This window comes from Bombus flavifrons, chromosome 7 (genome assembly GCF_040668555.2).
Source record: "Bombus flavifrons isolate JBK064 chromosome 7, iyBomFlav1_principal, whole genome shotgun sequence".
Taxonomy (NCBI): Eukaryota; Metazoa; Arthropoda; class Insecta; order Hymenoptera; family Apidae; genus Bombus; species Bombus flavifrons.
In genome coordinates this window covers 7,946,184-7,969,094 of record NC_138448.1, presented here as the reverse complement: position 1 = coordinate 7,969,094, position 22,911 = coordinate 7,946,184, and the positions used below count along the sequence as shown (strand labels likewise).

Here is a 22,911-nt window from a genome sequence, read left to right as displayed (position 1 = left end):
TATACATCACAATATATATTAACGATCTATTACGTTTATATGGAATATAAAGATTCGTTTATGTTTATTCGTTTATGTTTTTAATAATTCGTATATCCCCAGTTTTCTGAAAACTAGCTATGCAAATGCGTCTAAAATAACGTGTTATGCGACACAGGCTTTTCAATTTATGATATAAATAATCTGATTATCGTAAACCATAACTAAGAATGTTTTGATTAATGGCATCGTAAGATATCCTCGATTCCCCGCATGTGGCAACAAAGGAAATTCCATCGAAATATTCGTTAGAAAATACGGAGCATCTATGGTAGGGATATAATAAAGAGGAGGTTGAGTGCCAAAGAAGGGATAACGAAATGACAATCTCTCTCGAGTGCGTAAATACTATATACAGAGAGTACCACATACTATTAACGTATGATAGCGCGAGCGTGAAGTATCACTGTCGAAGCGTTACAAAATATTCGTAAAAGTGAGCATCGTTGACTGGCATCTCTCAGTTAGCCATCAAGTGTGTAAGTAGAAGGTTCGTAAGATTTACCGTGATTGGTTTCTGATAATTTCGTGCCTACAGATCAATTACTTTTAAGTTCAATTAAAGTTGCACGTGCCACACGAGCAAGCAGTTTTTATCGTGCAAGTAACTTTTATGTGATGTGTTAAGTTTTTATTTCTGTTACCACGTTAGTTTTATTTTATAAATTTTAGTACTGGATTTATCGGCTTATAGTGTGCAACTAAATATACCGTATAATATACAATTGTAAGTGAAGGGACAAGGTGATGGTATAAATAGGTACTTGGAAATTGGTACAGTCGTATCTTTTTTCCAAGGCTGGTCTGGTAAGTAGGAATCGAAACAATAAGATTCGAAGTTATGTAGAGAATTTTGATATAAATCTCTGAATCTTCCTATGTACGTACAGAAACGTGTTTTGATATTTACAAGTATCCAGATTTTTCTATTAAAAGTCATCTGAAATTATTGATTTTCCTATTTGTACTTCCTCTCTAAGTTCCTTGTAGTCATCATATTAACTCAACAAAAATCAACGTTAATTTTACTAAAAGTACTATGCTGCTTTTTAGTAATTTGCACAAATGAAAGTTTCAGAGCGATGAATATGATCGTTCTAGTATTAAACTAAATAATTTTCAAAAGTGAAATTACACTGAAACGTATATCGGCGATATTTGTCATTTCTACGATCTATTTCGCGTGATCGTGCTTCTTTTCCGATGTAAATTCAATTTATAATACGAACTAAGTTTCCTTTATTATTATTCCTTTATTATTATTAGTCCTGCGTCTTTTTAATTTCAGAACACCTTTTTTATTTCAGAACAATGACGGGCTCCAAGATGCTGTTCGGATGTTTGGCGTTAATTGCTTTCCTGCATCCATTAGTTCACGTGGCGTCAGCTCAAGGTTTGTACTTCGAGTTGTCGTTTTCCATGCACTTCAAATTCCAATACGATCTGGTCACGTGGCCTTCGTACAATTTCGAAATTTTACCTGTTTGGTAATCGTCAATGAAAAAAGAAGTTATGCGTGACCTCAAGGCATTGAAACAATTTTTATGATTTTTTATTTCCCGGTTGGTCAGGAAGTTAATGGAAAAATTCCACTTAACTATTCGCGTTAATTTCTTCGGTTTAACTTTTGGGAAATGCTTCGTTAGCTTCGGGAATATTCCAACGATTCGTTTTACGTACAAAATAAGCATGATAAATATTACATCACGGTAATGAAAACTATTGGCGTAATACCTAAGATAAAGATGCAAAGACATTCTTAGAATTTCTAATGACACCTTTATAGATTTCTCGTTTAATATCACTACTACATTTGAACCACTTTTACCTAACGGCGTCACATAGTCTCGTTGAAAATTTTTCTAATGCTTTAAAATGATCACTGGAAATTTTCCTAAATTTCCAAGAATTTATTTATCGCGAGGTAAAGAAAATGTGTATTAGAAAGATGAGATTAAAGGTTTACCATTTTTTCAATTATGGCGAACGCAATATGTAATCAATTAAAATTTTATATTTTCGCGTTGAAAGTTTCTTCAGATAATTATTATCCAGATGATGACTATCTCATACGAATTAATACGTGTCTGTAGGACAATCCGGTGGACTTGATTCGCTTTTTATACAGAAAGTTGAGCAATCGGTGACGCGTTCTTATACACCGAATCGCGACAAGCAAAGTTTCATATGATCTCACCAATTTCGGATGTCTGTCAAATCAGTCAAATAATAAGTTCGCGTTAATATACACGTTTGATTTTTAAAAGCTTGTTCAATTTAATAAGAGTCTTGGTAACAGGCTTATGTTTTTGGACCTAATTGGTTGTTTTCATTTACAAGTACCTCGTGTTAAAGTACTTATAAAATGACATTAAAATCAGAAAACTAATAACTGAAAGATTATCATTTTTCCTCTGTGGTAGTCTACATATAACATAATGCAACTAACATGTCACGATTAATGCAAAATAAATAAATTACTAATATAGACATTCTTTTAGTAATTTGTATAATCGTGAAACGAATTGGACTTTTTAAAGACAAATATTAAAGGAAACATGGAATTGATTCCAAACTTATCACAAATATTATTTATACTACTTATTTGCGCAGTTTGAAGCGAATCAAATTGATGAAGGTTTCTTTATTACATGCTAATTTACATTTTATAAGACATAACAGACACGCTAATTAGTTTGCTTAAGATACTTTCGAGATATCAAGTTAGACGCATTTCCATGAAATCATATCAATTTTACAATGATATTTTTATATCAAGGATGCAAATATAACCGTATCATTGATTAGTGCATACAATTCTCTATGTACATTCGTCTTTCCGAGTACCGCGCTTCAATATTGCTAATTTCGAATTCGTTCGGGAATCTAGCCTGTATCTTGCACAGGAAATTGCGCAACGAAGTTTACACAAAGGCAAATACGTATCCTTCGCTGTAGGTTCTGAGAAACCAGCCGATGATAACATTACTTTATGAGAATTAACATAAGCGTAGCACATTTTGTACATTTTGAGCGTAGCAAGAATGTTTATGATTACGTTATTCCGAGGTTTTAGGATTTAACGTGCATTTAAAAGTAACGACACAAGAGAACATTATGCAGAAATTCACATTTGTATAATCTTCGAAGCTTTTTATTTAATGCCTAATGAAGTTAATTATAATTCAAGGATATTCCAAAAATATGCTACATGCTTATATGCCGATTTGCTATATGCTATATGATGATTTCATATTTTCTATTTTTGTATTATCATCGTGCTAATAACTATGTCGTGCTAAACTTATGAAGACGAATGAAGTATCCGCAATGTAACTATATTGTTAATTCTAGGAGAAACACGTAATCCAATTGTATATAACGTGAACGAAGTATCAACAGTAACGGTTAATATTACGTAAAATATATATATATATATACATACATTATTACTACAAATTTTATTTAACAAGTTAATCAGAGAAGACGAATTAATCCGTCACTCTATTGTCAATTTCTTAGTTATAATAATTTCTTTTTTTATAAATGTATTATTTTAAAATTGTTTGATCCAGAATGTACCACGCCGAACAATAAAGCAGGCACGTGTCTTGGCATCAGAGTATGTAAACCACTGCTGGAAATGCTGCAGACACAGGGCCATGCAGCTGCCGATTTTCTGAGGCAATCAGTGTGCAAATACGAGAATAATAATCCGATCGTTTGTTGTCCGAATGAACAAAGCAGGGATGACAGAAGAATTGTGATAGAAAACGAGTATGGGCCTTTGCGTCCACCACAATGTGGTTTTAGCAACGTCTCTCATACCAGGGTGGTCGGTGGCAAACCAGCTGAACTTGGTACGTTTTACGTCTTTCTTTCCGATTAATAATAAGCGATTTGTTACGAAGCATGAACTTTAAAGACACTAAACAGCACATCGAAATACGTTTCAATTAAATTAAATAATAATACTAGGACTTCATCGGTAGTAACTTTACTTATTAACTTGAATTATTTCTTTCTTTTACTTCATGTTAGGAAGAGTATCTTTTTACTTGAAATTAAAGATTGATATAGGAGTAATAATATGGATAGAGATCAAAAACTGTTAGGGGAGAAATTACACGTTTGAACTTTAGAGTTCAGTGTAGTTCAAGTAGAAATTATATACAATTATCTAATAATTTTTATTCCATTGAAGTGAAAATTCAATTTCTCCCTTAATCAAGTCTCTGCTTGGGAACATTTGTATGTATGTGTTTATATGAATGGATAGTAATAGTTTTTAACTCATTACGCGAGAAAAAGTTACGTATATTCACAACTATAACTATTGCATTTTAGGCGCTTGGCCATGGATTGCTGCATTAGGTTTTCATTATCCCAGAAATCCAGTTCTTGAACCATTATGGAAGTGCGGAGGTTCCCTGATATCGTCTAGGCATGTTTTAACCGCAGCACATTGTGCAGAAATCAATGAATTATACGTGGTTCGTATCGGTGACTTAAATCTAGTACGAAATGACGACGGAGCACATCCTGTTCAAATAGAAATCGAATCTAAAATAATACATCCAGAGTATATTTCCGGGGTAACCAAACATGATATCGCCGTTCTTAAATTGGTGGAGGAGGTGCAATTTTCACGTAAGTCTTCAAATATTGTTAAGTTGCCTATATTTATACTATTGAAGATTAGCGAAGTATCATTTTCTCAAATTTCTGTTTTATATATTGTATCATAAAATATGTTGAATTCTTTCTCATACTTTTCCTCATTCGTTTCGCTCACTATCACTTATTGCCTTATTTTTCAGAGTACGTATATCCCATTTGTCTTCCCGTAGAGGATAACCTTCGAAATAACAACTTCGAGCGCTATTACCCCTTCATTGCTGGATGGGGATCAGTAGGACATCGTAAGTGATACCAATTCTCCAATAAAATGAAATAGTTCCCGTCTTAAATATCTTTCTCATTTTCTTTGTAGGTGGACCAGGTAGTGACGATTTAATGGAAGTACAAGTGCCAGTGGTTAGCAACGCCGAATGCAAGAACTCTTATGCCAGATTTGCTACTGCACATATCACTGATAACGTATTATGCGCCGGATACACTCAGGGCGGAAAGGATGCTTGTCAAGTAATTAAATAACAGATTTATCATAAATTATATAATGTCTGAAGACACGTCAATTCGAATCAACATAAAATCGACGTCTTAAACATTAAAAATAATAGATAAACACAATTTAATAGTTTTGCCCATTTCTCGCACATCATTATGGTATTTAATCTAATTTCCTTCTAATCTTAGTTTTTTTCAAAATACATATAACATATACATTAGAAATTGGAATATTTCAATATATAAATTAATAATAGATTATTACTGTATATAAGTATAATTTCAATAACCTTGATTAAAAATTTAACGACCGTTTCAGGGTGACAGCGGAGGACCACTGATGCTACCAAAGAAATTCACCTTCTATCAAATAGGTGTTGTGTCTTATGGCTTTAAGTGCGCCGCAGCTGGATATCCCGGCGTTTACACTAGGGTCACATCGTACCTTGACTTCATTCTTCAAGCGATGCAATAATACGATTATTAATGTTATATAAATATCATTTTTCGTATACAAAAAGTAAAGTTAGATTTTCTTATTGTGAAGATAAGAGACAGCTCAAATTTATATTGCTTTGTACATCAAGAATTATAGCCTTAAAATGCATGTGATGTAACCTTGAAACGACACTAACTTCTTACGCACGTCAAATCTGCACAACTTAGATATGTAAAGGTGATAAATGAACATTAATTAAATTTCTACTAATTTTGGTAATAATAAATCAACTTTTGCAAAGCTTCTATAAATTTTCTTTCTGATGCATCAAGAGCCTGATTAAATATTCCACGTAGAACGTATACTTCTTGTATGTACATACCAAATTTCGGACTAATCTAAAATACTTCATAAGATAGAGAGCTTCTGGAAGTTCGGACACAGAGAGTGCATAAAAGACAAGATAAGTCTCCTATCTTCCAAAACTATTTTTTATTCGTTAAAATCTCCCTGTATATTCAGGCAATCACGTGCATCCTCGAAGTTTTTATCACTTTGCAGTTAAATATTCTCTTTCTGCATTTTTAATTAGATGTAAGAGAACTTTCCATTCAGGTGAAGGTATAGTTAGAGATTACACATACTTACAAAACACTTTAATTCCCAAACTATGATGATAAATAAAAAAGTTTATACTGTTAAATCTGTTCGTATGTTATTGCATGTAGATACATGTGTACGTGACGTACATTACTTTTGTATCGCCTTGAACGTTTCAATGTTCATAGAAAAACACTGTCATAGTTGATAAATCACTAAGTAGCTTTCGCAATAATAGAGAATGTAGACAATATATATATGCGATGTTCGAGACAGTATGTATATGTATACATATGTTCATAGATACAAAAATGTACAGATGAGGCTGCGGTAACACATTTTTCTGTATTACGATCATCTGTAACCGACCATTTTTTTTTGTCATTTTCAATGTTATCGACTGAGCGTAGAATAAGGTTCTGACACTGGTGATAGTAGTAGGAATTAAAACTACATTTAAATAGATGATTAAGAGGCGGGATAATCAAAATATCATTGGACAAGGTGCGTTTGTACAGCTATCTATAACAATAAGTATTTTACGTTTAATGCATTAGAGATTATCTATGGACTATGACCACGAAAAATTCATTGATACTATTCACTATGGATTATCATTATATCTGATTCACCGTTTAAAAGATTACAGATTGAAATTCCACATCTATTGTAGTCGATATTAATATCAATATAAGTAAAAAATATACCGCGATATTGTAAGACTTCTATTAAAATTGATCGCTACCATTCCATTGTTTTCGAGGTAAAAAAAAATATTGTAGTGATAATAGATTAGCAGAACTTTATCACAAAGGAAATCCTGCTACGTAATATAGACGTTAGATGTCAGGATGTCGTTGATAACGTCGCACGTGTTACGTTGCCGCAGTTTAAATAAACTTGCTACTCCGCTCAGATTAGCAGCGACCGGTACTGTTAATAAGTCACGACCGTGTTTTCTGTTTGAAAAATACGTAAGGAAAATGTCATACACGACGATCGAAAGGGGTGCACCGAACAGCATTGATTACAGAATATATTTCAGTAAGTATGAAATAACATAACCTTAAAGCTAAACCGTGATCTTTCGACTTTCTCAACGACCGTTAATATGTCGTCATCGGATACTTCACTAAAATTTTCGAACATATCATCGTACGACCTCGTGTTCTTCATAACATGACTCTTATGTTTTGTATCATTTTGAACTTGAATATTGAAATTGCATATTTTAACACACTGAGTATGGAACACGTTTCTTCGAACGTGTATACATGTTAGATTTTCGTACGCATTTTTTGCATCTTAATGTATGAAAAAACCAATGTTTTTCTGAACGTATTTACATTCTTAGAGTAGTAGTTTCGTCATTTCAATAGGAACGAGTTCCGCGTAATATGAACGTGATATCTAGCTTTGGTGAAAGGATCGGATGCTTTCAGTGAGAGAGAAATATTCGGTTTCCTATTTGTCGCATATGTTTATAGTTCATTCCTATTTTTACTAGTGTTATTTCAATTCTATTTGGTATTTTAATTATTGAAGGTGATCCGTTTGAAGGTACCTTAAGTTTGAGGTTTGCGCGTTCGTCTTCATTTTTTTAATACGTGTTGCGCAAAAATTACACGCTTGTCTATGATCTTTATTTATTACATTATTACGTATGACGTAATTCCTCTGCTAAAATTGGAAAATCAAGTCTATCATCTTTTAATATCAGTTTAAATTCCCCCAATACTCCTTAGCGCATTTTATTTATATATATCAGATCCTTGTTTCTAAACTTTAATTTTTTTTTTACAGTATTTTTTTGAATACTTGCTCTTGTAAAAAGAAAATCAGATTTACGAAGAAATATATTTCTATATACAAGTTATGTGCTATATGTATTATAGGAAATGATACTGGCCCAATTTCACCCATGCATGACATTCCACTTTATGCTGATGAAGCTAATAAAATAGTGAATATGGTTGTTGAGATACCAAGATGGACAAATGCAAAGATGGAGATCAATCTTAAAGAAACATTAAATCCTATCAAGCAAGATGTTAAAAAGGGCAAATTGAGATATGTTGCCAACTGTTTTCCTCATCATGGATACATATGGAACTATGGGGCTTTACCACAGGTAGTTTAATCCTCTGATGAAACTATTATCAAAGCGTTATGTTATCAATATGAGGAATTAGAGTACAAAGAGATTTGTAATTACAATATGATAAAGATGATGCATTTCCCCTTCTGTGACATTCTCTAATGGTTATAAAATGATATCATCAATTTTATTGGCTCTAATCTGAAGTAAAATGAATGATGATTGCGTGGTATAGACATATATACATTTTTCTATCCATGCACATTCACTCAAGTGTGTGAACAATGTCTTATCATAGCTTATGTAAACTCTTAGTCTGGGTTCAAGACCATATTATCTGTAGTGGTTATTGTACAATGCTCAATTTTTCTCTATTTAGTTTTATATATACTCTCTATTAACTTTTTCTCTTTTATTTAAATGTTTTGATAAATAAATTTGTAAGGCATTTTGCAATATAAAGTAGTCACAAGAAATACTGCTTTTTAAACAGACATGGGAAAATCCTGATCTCTCGGATGAAGAAACTGATTGTAAAGGAGATAATGATCCCATTGATGTCCTTGAAATAGGATATAGGGTAAGGAATTTTTCTCAAAAGTTAATTAATGAGAAATTTTACTTTGCACTTAATAAAATGCTTCTTGTCATTAGATTGCCAAAAGAGGAGAGATCTTGAAGGTAAAAATTTTGGGTTGTGTTGCACTCATTGACGAAGGTGTGTAATATTGAATAAATAATTAAGAATTACTTTTTCAGATATGTTATCTTATTTTTGCTAATTTTAGGTGAAACTGATTGGAAGATTATTGTTATCGATGTCAATGACCCCTTGGCAGATCAAATGAATGGTAAGATTAATATTCTACAGCTGATGATTAGATTAATCATACTCTGATTTATTTACCAATTTATGGTATTTTTTACAGATGTATCTGATATTGAAAAGCTTTATCCTGGTCTAATGAAAGCTACAATTGAATGGTTCAAGATTTATAAGATACCAGATGGTAAACCAGAGAATCAATTTGCATTTAATGGGGAGGCAAAACCAAGAGACTTTGCTTTGCGTATAGTAGAGCGAGTAAATCAATATTGGCAGAATCTCATTAAACAAGAAGCTCCTGCAGGAGGAATTGCATGGTTTGTAAATTCCCCAAATATTTTATTCGAACAAAAATATTCATTTCAGACATTAAATTACACAAATAAAAACAATTTGCACAGCACTAATACAACCGTGATAGGCAGTCCCTTCAAAATAACTCCAGAGGCTGCCGAAAAAATACTGGAGAAGGCTCCAGGAACATTGGAGGCTCAAGCAATAGATCCTATTGGTAAGTTACAAATATTCGTTTGTTTGTGTCAATTATTTAATTAACTTCAAATAACACGCAGCCTTGATTTATTTACAGTTAATAAATTTTACTTCATTGAACTACTACAACATAAATTGTAAACACATTCAAGATATTAATTCTAAAAATGTTTCGTTATTTACTTATTCTCTATATGTGTTGTTGATTGTTATATGCATTGTATACGTTGATATTAAATGATTGCTATTAAAATATTTTGCTATTTGATTTCAGTCGATACATGGCATTACGTGCATCTTAAGTGAGAGTAAAGGGATATTCTCACATCAATACATCTGTTGATGCTTACATACACTTGCTTGTTTTTATGGCACATAATGGAATACCGCGTATTGCTCCCACACCATAAGTTTTAATACATTCGATAGTTATAGATAGTATTTAAATGCTATTGCATGTGCTTGCAGTACCGAAACAAGTAACTTATACGCGCAGTCAACCGTACATGTATCTTATTATTTATTTTAATACGTTTGTAATTATCAAATTGGAAAATATGTGTACAAAGTTCCTTAAGTATTTTTTGACCACGCATTGAAATATTCTTGTTACTGTACTGTACGTACACGTAGATGTAATGGGCAGTAGGAATTAAATATACTCTTGTTAAAGGTTGTGACACGGCTTTCCATAAATATTCAGGAATAAGGTATTCTAAGCCAATAAACTTATTTTTCACCCACAATTTGTTATATTACAGATCCAATGTGATACAATAAATTAGTTTGCGACTTAAATTTCATATTTTCTATGAAAGATCTTAAACCCTGTATACCTATTTCCTACTTCCGAAAATATATATATATAAAAAAAAAAAGAAAATAAATGAACGAAGAGACTATGTTGTGAAAATTTACATAATTACCTTGAAATCTATACTTAGATTAATAGATTTAAAAAATCGATGACTAATCAGCTGAGTTGGAATTAAATTACTGATATATCTAATAAAAGCACAAATGCTGTGTTAATTATAAAGAGAACCATACTTATACTGTGTGATCGTGTCGAAGATGCGTGTTTAGCTACTACATTCCGCGAGGAAGTAGTCTCTGAGGAGACATTTGAGTCTGTTTCGTAGTATACTAAACATATGAGCCGCCAGGAATATACATCGTCCTGCAGGACACACATCTCCGAACCGGGGAGACGAATTGGCCCTTTGGTACAATAAATTCCTAAGAGAAGCGAGATCTAACATCGAAGTGAGGAATCGAACTATCTCAAATATTAAAAGTAATTTTAAACCAAGTTATCTCATCTATCAATAATACATACATAATTTCACAAACATTTTTGCTATAATGATAATATCTAAATCTCTTTAAACTTCTCCAAAGATAAAAAAAAAAAGATAAAAAATTTCATTAACATTTCATAGAGAAAAATGAATAGGTATAGAATTGTGCAATATTATAGTTGTTTGTTATAACTTCAATCTCTATTCAGTTTATTCGTAAATGTTGGTGTAAATGTAAAGAGTATGAAAGATGAGATGGGTAAATAAGCAAGCATATATTGTACTATGGTTATTGTAAACCAAGCCTTATTTCTTCATCGTGAGGACAAAATTAAATAAATATCAAAAAGAAATATTAATTAAGTAATATCGTAATCCCAAGATTCCGTTGTAGCAAATAGCGGTTAACGGAGCAAGACAGCCGCAGAGAAAGCAAAATTTAACAAATATGTATAAAGTAGCGACCCCTTCGAGTTGGTTTAGTAACATCTCCCCCTTTGTATTTCCCGGTGATGCGATCTATTTTATAGAGGAGATGTCTGCGCGACGTTGTCTTCCTGGTTTCTACTCTCACGGGAAGTGTCCGTGCACTTCCACCCGAGGAAAATAGCTCAGCAGCCAGGGAAGTGGGCGGGGGTTAAGATATAGTCCAGGTTGCACGGTAAGAAAATAGTAAGACAAATTGCCACGACGACAACTTTTCACTCGAAATACAGGCCTGCTTTTATGTCTCTAAGTACCTTCAAAGAAAGGATGAAACTTAACGAAATGGTAGAAAGTACCTGCCACTTGTATCCCGCGTTACTAAAATCTTGAACGTAACTCCAGAAAGTATAGCCACCACAACGTAGATACACACCATTCTACTATTAATCTTAAAAGCTCAATGATGGTAACGATTTAATTTTACGGCGTTGATTTTGAGTCATTTCAGAAATTCGTCGCGCGATTTCACTCAATTGACGAATAATTTAACTGTTGTTCTCTGATAGGTTGTCCATCTCGACTTTTCATCCCCACCCTTCCGATTCCTTCCCGCCATTTTTTGCATCAGTTCGAACGACAGATGTAATAATCGATGTCAATCATCGTCAAATCCAATCCCTTCCACAAATTGTTTACAACATCTAATTTCAAGCATTAATCTAGAAAGTAATGGAAGTAACTAGATTCATTTATAGCCGGATCATTTATTACGGAACTTTTAATTCCACAATTTTGAAAACGAAAAAGGTGTTTCCATCTTTAGATCATTTTCAGGTAATACGTACATATTCTTTTCTCGCCCTATTACATCTCCATTTCCAAATAATACAACAAAACCCCTAAGGATTTTAGCGAATATCGGTTCGACTCCTATCAAAACACGATACATCATCGAACGTAATGAAACCTCGAGCAACGAGGTGTCGAGTTAAGGAGATTCTGGTTTAGAATCACTCGTCAAAGAGTCTCTAATCTGATGCGGGTTCGAGAAGAAAGTACATAAGAGGAAAGAAAATAAAAAGAAAGAAAACGGTACAAAGAAAAAAAAGAAAGGAGAATCTTGCCAGGTCACTTTGGACGAGTATCCGATGCTGGATGGGGACTGGATTCTTTCTTGGTGCCCTCCTGCCGAATTCCCCGCGCCCTTTTTTTCTCTTGTCAACTCACTGGCGATACCGGCTAGGTGAACCGAGAGAGCAAGTGGAGGTATTGACTGGCGCAGTGTACCACGCGCTCGCGCGAATCTTGCTACCGGAGACTCGCTGAGGTAGACGTAGCTGTACCGTAGCTCGTGGAAAAGGAACAGAGTGAGAAGGGTAGTCCCGCTTATATAGGTAACCGCCCGCAGCCCCCAGCGTCCCTCTCCGACATTCGCCGGAATCCGACCAATAGGCGGCCACGCGTCTGTGGTAGTGCGGCGTCGCCTCGACTCAGCTCGCGCAGTCACAACTCGTTCGACCGTCGAACTGTACGCTTCCGCTTAGCGGGATACACGGGTAACACAGAACGTGTTGGAGTTTACGTGCGCGCCTTTTCAACGTCGTTTTTCTGTCATCGTTTCGCGGACAGATTCTATTGTTCTTAGTTGTCGAATCGTGTGACGGTGCACGTGTTTTGCGGGAATTTGCGCGGCGTCTCCTCGTTTCGTTGGTTCACGGTGGACGGTGCTCTCCCGCGGGATCAAGAGCCATGCGATTTTCCTGGATGTTCGTGGCCACGGTGCTACTGGTTCTAGTCAGCGAGGCGAGGTGCAAACGGAAATTCGACGGAGATTTTGAGTTCGCCGAAGAGGTAAGTTCAATCATAGTTATTTACGATTGTACGACGTTTCTTGGTTGCCCTTGTCGCGCAACGACCGCCACCGGCTAGCTGACATGTCACGTCGCGTTTTGGAGATCCGACAAGCGCATTAATACGTTGCATAGTGGACCATATAGCAGTTCTGGTAAATAAATAATGAAATCGATCAGGGGCGTATTCCTGTGTTTCTTATTTGTAACTGGCCATCGGATCTTTATGCGTTTTCGGAGAATATACGGGTGCAAAAATTTACAGAATGTACATGACATTGTCAGTGGACGAAACAAAGTTTTATTTACATCCTATTCTTTTAGTTATGTTCATAAAAATATAAAATTGCATAAACATCCACAGTCTATTACGAAGAACATAGAAATACTTTATACTTGTGAAAAGTATAATATTCGATACAAAAATAATTTTATTCAATAATAGCTTAAATTCATTTTTTAACCACTCAATGGAAAAGGCGCGCTGGGTTGAAAAACAACCAGTGCTGGTTCTTTTTTTCCGTGTAATGATTCGAAACGGAAAAGCATAATCGTGAATCTATTGGATCTCTGTTGTTTGAATCCGTGTTGCGTGTTGTTTACGCGATATGCTCTGCTTTATGAGTGGAACAGAAGACGCGGTAAAACGATTCTTATTGGAACGCGTCGGTTGGCTGTCGTTCGTTTATCGATAGGACGAAGATCGAACTCGCGATTCTCTAGCGAAGTGGTTATGTTTTTCGCGAAGTTAGTCATAAGATGTAACGGGACAGTTTGAAAAGTTCGATCGAATTTGTTAGTTAGTGTCGCCAAGGATACGATTCCTGTAAAGCGACTGTCGAAGGTTGAACACATCGTAAAGCTGTCGTTGAATGAAATAATACGTTGTTTTTGTTTCCATCTCGCAGTTCAGGTATGTCTTATGGTTTGTTTTTCAACTCATTATCCATCGAATGTGAATACAATCTTTCGATTCTTAAACCGAGAAAATTTATAACAACGTATCGAGGATTCAACGAACAGTAAATTGTTTGTTATTTTTCGTTTATATGTATATAAAGACCACAGATGTAAAATATGATCGTCTTTTAGGGAGAAGCAATTTTAAAATTCAATATGTCGTCAATCAATCTCATCTTTTCATTCGATTCTGGGATTGAATATGTTTTTTTTTAGTTTTTTGAGCATTTCAGAAATATTAATAGCATTGCTTGTGCGGATTAATATTGATGTAGCTAAACTAACATAAGAATTATAGTAGTATTATTCGTTTCTTACAAAATGTTGTGAATTTATTATCTATTTTCAAAGATTTATATCTTTCATTTCATTTCGTTTCATATCGAAATACTTCTCTTTATTTTTTTCGTGCATGGTCTTCACATATTCATAACGAAATATAATTGGCGGCAACCTTCTTTAACAGCATCCATAAAATACACATTTATAACCGCAGTTCATTAGGTGGCTAGAGAGCACGCAATGCAGCCACTTTTACTTTCACGTAACTAGATCAGTGGTCTAATGCGAGTTATAGGTCCAATTGTTTATTTTTTTTTCCTGGACCGTGGCGTGGTCGCTTTCTATACGTCCGATCTTGGTTAGATAAACATCATGATCGCAAATAATTATGCATGTATAATATACGCGCGTGCATAAGCACGTACATCTTTCATTACGCATAGTGTTTCCATGGTGCGTGCACCATATGCCATTGAGTACATGTAAATCTTTTAGAGTACTAGTCCGAAGTGTGCTTTCGACTGCAATGCAGTGAGTCGAGTAACAAAGACAAAGAAAGAAACACCGTGTAACTTAGCCCTTGCTACATCTTTTTTATTTTACGTACGAACGATTATATTGCTGGCTCGCTAGGCGAGTGACACGTTTTAAAAATCGTCAATTGTCAGATGTTTGTATAAATTAACACTGGAAGCGAGCTACTTATGAGGATGATAATGTTATAATTATTTGATAATAGAATTATACCGTTTAATGAAAATGTCATAATTCAATGTAGGATTGCTTTAATATATTTCTAGATTGTGAAATCCAAAGCCAATTAATTAAATCGTAAAAGATAGAAAACATTTCCAGCACTAAATAATTGAGTAACCAATAATTCTCTATTTTCAATTTTCTATTGCAAATCAATGTCTGGAGAAGTTCACTTTTTTACGTTGTATCATATCGCTCTTCTATAGCGAATTGACGTTATCAATGTAGTAGGAAGCTCGTATTGCAACTATAGAATTATTTATACCGTGTAAGGTCAACTATTTTTCACATTTGAGTACCGCCTACGTGCTACGGAACATTCCATGCAGGATGTATCTTTATCGACGAAGTCCACGTTAGGGATGAACTTAGAACGCCATATTTGATTTTCTACACGTCCAAACAACGAATCCTATCAACGAATCATATATATTTAATTGAAACTTCTTTCTTTCAATATTTCCACGCGCTAGAAGCATAAATGCGCCATTTCTGTTGATCATTGCAGGAAATAATACAATGGTATTAATAGGAAAACTTTTTTTTTGTTATTTACTCGTATCATATTACGCTGCGTTTTAGGCTCACGCTTCTGGCCTTGGTTTCAAGATGTAAACACTCCAAGACACATGGACACATTCGCAGGATCGTTTCGTGTTGCGCGGCCATCGTTTAATATCCGCAACTCGAAGGAATTGGAAAACAAGGTCAGGAACAGAGACTGCACGTGTGCATTTATCTTTCCGCGGGACTGGGCCAGTTAGCATTATTGTTGTTGAGCCTCGGATCCGAAAAAGGTTCGTTTCATTGCGCGCGCGAGCTTAATATCGCGCGCACTTTAAATTTCTGAAGCGGCGTTTTGAACGGCGTGGCTCTGCCCCAATTTTTCCCATTGCTATAACGTTATAACTCTCTGTACCCGGTGCTGGCTGTATGCACCACCCACCGACACTTGACCCTCTTATCTTTTCTTCTTTACAATCCGCATCGCCATTTTTCGACTCGCGAGCAACGCGCGCGCGAACACGCGTCACGCATCGCCTGCCCTCCGTGAGAAACTGTTGAACCACTTACCAATAACGCCTCGCTTTCACGATAATTGCGTCCCCCCCGTTGCTTCCCCCTCGTTACCTCGCGAGCAACTCGCGTTTTCCACGTTAGGCGGGCAAATACTGCATTTCCGTTCGTGGGAATGCTGCAGAATGCTATATAAAGCAGTCGGTTATTAGAGTTAGATATTTTTTGATTGTTCGAACCTCTCAGAAGTCACATCGATCAACTTGCGACTTATTTCTTGTGAATTTCACAATTATTTTATCTAGGAACGTAATTGGTATAGGACTTCGTCAGAAACAACTGATTTATTTCTGTAAATTTATTTATCCTAATTTTTGAAAAGTGTATCAAGCTTCTCTTGCAATTTAGTCTGCAATTTATGAAGTCGATCGATATGGCTTTTGAATGGTTAAATTTACCTTGAGCATTAGGTATTTATTGGAAGGTAAAATTAATTATCTAATGATTTAGGGTAATTAAGGTTGATTGCTTCTGGAGTTAGGGTAATTTTGAGAGATACGAATTTCGTTTCTAAATATGTTTCTAAATGTTTTGAAGGTATCGATATTATACTTGGCAGGTCGTGCAATGAACTATCTTTTAGAATATTTATTTGTTATGCACAGCTGATTATATTAACTAACGATTTTTATGAACTCGAGCTTCCATATATTATACTACTAAAATGCCTACACCTGTATCTTATAGAAGATGTATTGTCACTTGTATTTTGTTACAAGCGAATTGAATTATTTTTATTAAAATTTTGAGAGATTAAATTTTCACATAATTGGATGTAAAATTAAAACTAAATTGCAATAAATATAAAAATAAAAAATTAATATATAAATATAAAAATATAAAATAAATATAAAAATTCTTGAAAAGTGAGTACGTAAAACTAGACCCATCCATTACTTACACAGCAGAGCACTCTTTGCCAAATTAGTTGTTTGGCTGAATCGCAACAATTTTTTAACGATTCTACCAACACACAGATAGATACAGATATCTATGATCCAGCTAATTATGCTGATACAAATTTCGTTTCTGTTTATTCAGACAATACACTGGCTAAAGCGTAACTGGTTGGAACGGCCCTGGTCTCTAATTAGAAGAAGTCTGTATTTCATCGTGTTTGTCGATTCACTAGCAAGTTTATTCGAGCGATTTTTTCCCCGTCCTTTTTTTTGCTCAGCCAATTTGTATAAATTAACCCTCGTTTTCGTCGACGTTTTTACACGATCAATCCCCGATCGTAATTTCTCCGCACGATCGTTTGTTTGCAGTCTCGTTTCGAAAGGGGTGAACATACGAATCGCGTTTTTTTTCACACGGTTATCGATTACCAGACTATTAGAAATATACTCGCGAACTTATTCGAGCACTTGTCATAGAAAACACTTATGTCCATTTTATATGTGTTACATATAAGAGATTTACAAATTTCATTAGGATTGTAGTAAGACACCATTGTTATGATTACATCGGTCAAGTGTTTTGAAACCAATTTGGAAATGTATATAGGAATACACACATATATTTACCAAAATATTAGCATACAACATGAATAGTCATCTGAAGGGTACGATGAATGTCGAATATGATCATAATGGATAATTACTTGTTTGAACACTTTTTGATTTTTGCGAAATATATTTGCACCAAATGTCGTATAGTTTATATTTGTCTATAGTTTATATTATGTATGTCTTATATTTTCAGATTTGTTCCAAATTTTATTAATATGTAACCACGACAGTCGAGTTTCATTACAGTGGTAATGAAATTTCAAAATGCTTCGTGCAGCGCATAATATATTCATAAAAGATTTCTGCAAGTTTCTGCAACCTTCGTCAAGGTTCCGCAACTTGATGATTCAATCAAACATAGTTCTTCTATGATATAATTACAGATACACTCACAGCAATCGCGCAATGAATATTTAAACAATGAATATTTCGCTAAAGAAAATTAAGATTTATCGAACAGAAATATTAAAGATGAATATCGTCTGGAAAGAGACAAACGTGAACAAGAGTTGTTTTTATCGCGAGCCCTTCAATTTTATCGTTGGCTACGACATGATGCGCAGCAGAATCGATCGCATATCAGAAATGGTAACTTTGCTCTCCCCCCCCCTGCTGCTTCGAAGGAACTTCTCGATGCGAATTACGATTATCATTTATTTACCGTGACCGAAGCCAATCGATCAGGCTTGATTCGATAACGATTGCCTCGATATTCCGACGTACTCGAGCGGAAACTTACTTTTCTTTTGTTCTTGCACTCGCAACTTGTCGGACTCGGTTGAAAATGGAAGTAGAATCGAACATCCGGGCGGAATCGCAATTCAATTTTTATTCGCCTCTTTTTGCGGCACTTACATTTTCTTGGCGCTGGAAACAAAAGCTCGGAAGTTTAACACTTGACTGAAAGTGGAGATTAAAAGTCGAGTGAAAATTTCAAGATCCTCTTATCATTATCGTGACATTAACACGTTCTGTATGGAGAAGCAAGCGTTTTGGAAAAATGTTGAGTGGAAAGGAAAATGATTGGTACTTGTATTAAAATTTCAGTGTTTTAACTTTTTTTTTAGGATTTTTTTTCAGGATGTCAGGATTGACACGGGAATTGTAAATCAAGAATTAGGAATTATTAATATAAAATTAATATTTACTGAGAGCGACACACTGTGTATATGCGATAGTTTCGAATTAAGTTCTCGATATCTGTAGTCGAGGTTCGTAGTGGACTGCATGATTCAGCATTTCTCAGGAATTTGAAATATCCTGTGTGGACATTTCTTCGCAATTTAGGAAAATACTTATACAACTAGAAGGTTTATCGTTTAAACAAAATCATACAAGATATTTCCAATTATATTAAATATTCATGTTTTCCCATTGCGTATGACGACGAACGACAAGTTGAATATTCAACTAAAAATAAAATATTCCACGTATGGCAAATATTTATTAATTTTCGGTAAATATCTTCCACTTAACTGTTGACATAATTTTAACATACCCTAGCACATTATACCATGAATATCTTCCAAAACAATTTGTACAGTATCTTCAAAATTATACCACCGAGAATAAACAAAATGAAGCACCCTATCAACCGATTACAAACGTACAGAAATATATAGCAAACCAGGAACTGGCGTAAATTAGGGTCTATAAACTATCAATTTCCTTATTTTACAGTAGGTGCTTATGGGAATTGTAGGTTAAAGATAGACGATTGGAATCATGCACGATCCACGTGAACAGGTGTTCCATTATACGAAAGACGGGCGGCAGAAGTCTGCCTTCACCGAGCATGCTACGAAACGACGTTCATTAAAGCCACGTTATTGCGGATCGTGCTACTCCCGTTTTGTAATTTCAATAATCGAGCCGCAGCCTTGTCGCGAACCACAATCTCTCTCTCTCTTCTCTCTCTTCATCTTCTCTTTGCTTTCTGCTTTCTGCTTTCTCTCTGTTTCTTGGTGGGATGCGGTTTATAGACACACACACACGTATATATCAGACGCTTTTCATCGTATCGAAGAGAAAATCGATTATCCTGTGGCGTAATGGAAAAGAATTCCTCGTATCGATCGTCACGAGGAGAGAGAATACCGTGTGACCTAGTGGCGCGAAGGTAAACGAGCATACCGGTTGCACCCGCTCTTTTTCACGACCTATTGTTCCTCATAAATTACTACTTACCCCAGCCACCCCCTCTCTGGTCGCAGTAGTAATGTCTCTTGTTCCCTTCGTTCATACTTTATGACACGAACAACGCCACCGTCACGAGAACGTAATAATAATAATAATAGATATCGAATGATGCATATTTGATCGAGGCAATTGCAACTTTACTTCGTTACCATCCTGTAATTTTTCCAGTTTATTTTTATACTTGCAACTCTGCTTTGCATAGGATGTTGTATAACAGTGTTTTGCGTTTGGTGGTTTATGACAAAATATTTGTATTTCTTTTTCTTTTTTTTTTTTGGAATCATAGAATTTCTCTTTTCAGCGATGGTAGGCATCTATCATTCGAATATGTTTCACGTACTTCGAAAAAGCAATTTATTCCATTTACAATTGTTCAATAATTTTTTTCTATACGTATTATTTCAATGTTTAATGGATTGAAAAGATTTGAAGCTTCCTTTGTCCTGAAATGACGAAACGTTCCATGTTTTCCCTCGTTGTATAATTTCCTCGACACTCAAAATATCTACCGAAAGTTCAACATCTCTACGACTACTAAAATTGATAGCGCGTTCCATCCAGATGAAAGAAGAAGATAATTCCATCGTATAATCTTCCCCGGGCACGATTTCCATAATTACTGTTATTTGCACGTTTATTCAGCCGCGAACCTTGAACTTTCACGGCCGAACAACGTTGGAGAGATTGAAACGTTCCTGTCCGTGGATATTTCCACCCTGCGCAGCAACCCCCGGTGTTCGACTTTGTCACGCGAGTTCTCGTTGCAACGCATACATTTCTCGCATGTTTTCCGCGCTTCTGTCTCTCCCTGTATAGTCACGGACCCACTCGAGATCACTCGATTATCTCCTTTGTCCTGGAAGCTACTCGACCGAGTGTGTTTCGTGTTCCAAGCCCCTTTTCCTTTACAACCCCTCTCGGTTGTCTGCTATTTGAAATCTGAATGGCTATACTATGCGTTAGGTTATCATCGCGCGGTTCGAGGACCCTGTAGTTTCCTATTTATTCTTGTTTCACGTAGTCACGAATTAGAGAAGCGAGGTAGTTTTATGGATTTATGTATCTTTGTAATTGACTAATCTAGTTAAACGTTATGTTTTATCTTCACGGATTTATTCCTTTAATTAAATAGTAACAGTTAAATGTTAGGTAATCAAAATAAAATTCAAAGATCGATCATTTTATCTAGTTATGTAATATTTCATTGTGCACGTAGATTATCGTTGGACGCGACAAAGGAGAACTGTGTTTCTGCGGTGGAATTTGATTTTAGTTGAAATTTTTATTTTTCCATGCCGAATCAACATTTTTGAAACGATAGTTATATATATCTCGAGAGGATTGAAGATCATTATGGTGCGAGATAAAATTTTATTGAAGTGAAAATTAGAATTTTAATTGCGTTATTTTAACTTCCGAAGGTATCGTTCATTTAGCAGTAAATCATCACGTTTAACAGCCACCAAAAATATTAAGTAACGTATAGATTAGATTATTCGTATATTCAAACAACGATCTTTGACAAATCTCTTCCAGCTCTCCAAATGTCCGACCACTTTTCACGACTATCTCGAGCCTAGAAAACGGCCGTTTCCCTTTTCCCATTGACTAGTCGCTAATCTCTGCTTGACGTAAAATTCCGAGAGTCAGCATCCAGACGCTTCGTTGTTTCATTTGTTTTACTCCAGATAAGAGCAAAGCGTACTCCAACGAAGACAAAAAATGAGAGTCAAAGTAAGGAAAAAAAGAAAAAAGAAAAATGAAAGAAAAAGAAACGAAGAGGAAAAATTAGAACGGTGATAGAGGATAGTCCGACAGTTTTACAGGGGTAAAAGGGTCATTAAGAACCCTTTAAAAACTCAATACGCTTTTCATAAATTTCGAAGCATCGCGGCCGCATCCTCGCATCCGCGTAATTCGAATACCGGTTCTGCTGGGTATTTATGACGAACACACACGCTCTTTGAAAACGTGAATACGCCCTTTATAGGTCGCTCCGTTACGCGTACCAAGGTGCTCATAAAGTCGAATTTATTCACGAAGGGAATCAAGCGGCTAGAGAAGAGCGAGATCTTCGTTTTCGACTCTGTTGAAGCGTTAGCGATAGTTCTAAGCCATTAGTTTATCATATTTACGTGCTTTCTATCTTCGAGTTTTTGATTTTCTCTACGCATCTTTCAAATGAACGCCGTTCTAAAAACGTGTTTCAGAATTAAACGTTTTGAAGGTACATACTGACTATTAATTCTTGGCGTATAACGAACATTGTTATCTTTAAATTGATTACATTAAATTGATACATTAATATACATTAAATGGCGTAATAATACATGGCGTATTGTTCGTACAGTGAACTGTCGTTTGTAAAATATTGAATTTTTCACCTATGAATGCTGATGGAAATTTGTATCTTTATAAATATAATTAACGGAATTTAAATAGAGACTTCTTTCGTTTATTAAATATCGCTGTTCGGAATTTTGAGTGGCCGTCCGTTTATGGCACGAACAAGCCCATTCCCTTCTTTTTTCCGAATTATATGTTCTCCCCGAGCTGTAAACCTAATGACTCCGGGTCAGGTATAAAACCCCGGGAAAGGACCAGCCGGGAGGGCACGAGGGACAGGCGAAACCCAACGGTTGGTAGAGAGAATCAGCAACGTAGGAAGACAATTCATCATCAAACATCGTACCGGTGAAATACTTCACTCCCAACAAGATCTTACCACCGTCGTGCATAACATCACACTTTACGTTATACAACAAGCGCAGATACAGTGCTGGATTACTCCAACACTCGATCTATTAAATCTCCTCCACCTTGAGCGTCAAGTCATTCGAAGTACGCGATATCGACCGATCGGTTTGACCTGACCGGTTGCTCTTTAGTTGATAATTCGCAACAATCGCGAAGGGTAAAATATTT

The 22,911-nt window shown here is 35.3% G+C and overlaps 3 protein-coding genes across 3 annotated transcripts in view; all 3 read left to right on the top strand.

The window, feature by feature from the left end:
* The first annotated feature begins 209 nt into the window (after positions 1-209).
* Positions 210-5,794, top strand: LOC138181911 (venom serine protease Bi-VSP). The gene is made up of 7 exons (XM_069117306.1): positions 210-518; positions 1,347-1,432; positions 3,615-3,899; positions 4,387-4,689; positions 4,860-4,961; positions 5,033-5,184; positions 5,489-5,794. The coding sequence occupies exons 2-7, from the start codon at positions 1,351-1,353 to the stop codon at positions 5,642-5,644; spliced, it is 1,080 nt and encodes a 359-aa protein (XP_068973407.1). The 5' UTR covers positions 210-518; positions 1,347-1,350; the 3' UTR covers positions 5,645-5,794.
* A 1,250-nt stretch (positions 5,795-7,044) lies between these two features.
* Nurf-38 (Inorganic pyrophosphatase Nurf-38) lies at positions 7,045-10,167 on the top strand. Its single transcript, XM_069117308.1, has 8 exons — positions 7,045-7,252; positions 8,104-8,339; positions 8,800-8,886; positions 8,961-9,024; positions 9,095-9,157; positions 9,236-9,449; positions 9,534-9,643; positions 9,899-10,167. The coding sequence occupies exons 1-8, from the start codon at positions 7,060-7,062 to the stop codon at positions 9,928-9,930; spliced, it is 999 nt and encodes a 332-aa protein (XP_068973409.1). The 5' UTR covers positions 7,045-7,059; the 3' UTR covers positions 9,931-10,167.
* Positions 10,168-12,816: 2,649 nt separating this feature from the next.
* Positions 12,817-22,911, top strand: part of Cow (Proteoglycan Cow) — a 237,333-nt gene continuing 227,238 nt past the window's right edge. Inside the window, exon 1 of the mRNA XM_069117301.1 lies at positions 12,817-13,202. Within this exon, the coding sequence (XP_068973402.1) occupies positions 13,101-13,202 (102 nt within the window). The 5' untranslated portion in view covers positions 12,817-13,100. The remainder of the gene's footprint in view (positions 13,203-22,911) is intronic.

Bases quoted from the DNA above. Each gene is read 5' to 3' on its own strand.
- LOC138181911 (XM_069117306.1), top strand. From the start codon at position 1,351: ATGACGGGCTCCAAGATGCTGTTCGGATGTTTGGCGTTAATTGCTTTC. The intron at 1,433-3,614 runs GTTTGTACTTCG...TGTTTGATCCAG, and splicing joins TCACGTGGCGTCAGCTCAAG to AATGTACCACGCCGAACAAT. The intron at 4,962-5,032 runs GTAAGTGATACC...TTTTCTTTGTAG, and splicing joins ATGGGGATCAGTAGGACATC to GTGGACCAGGTAGTGACGAT.
- Nurf-38 (XM_069117308.1), top strand. From the start codon at position 7,060: ATGTCGTTGATAACGTCGCACGTGTTACGTTGCCGCAGTTTAAATAAA. The intron at 7,253-8,103 runs GTAAGTATGAAA...TATGTATTATAG, and splicing joins TGATTACAGAATATATTTCA to GAAATGATACTGGCCCAATT. The intron at 9,025-9,094 runs GTGTGTAATATT...TGCTAATTTTAG, and splicing joins TGTTGCACTCATTGACGAAG to GTGAAACTGATTGGAAGATT.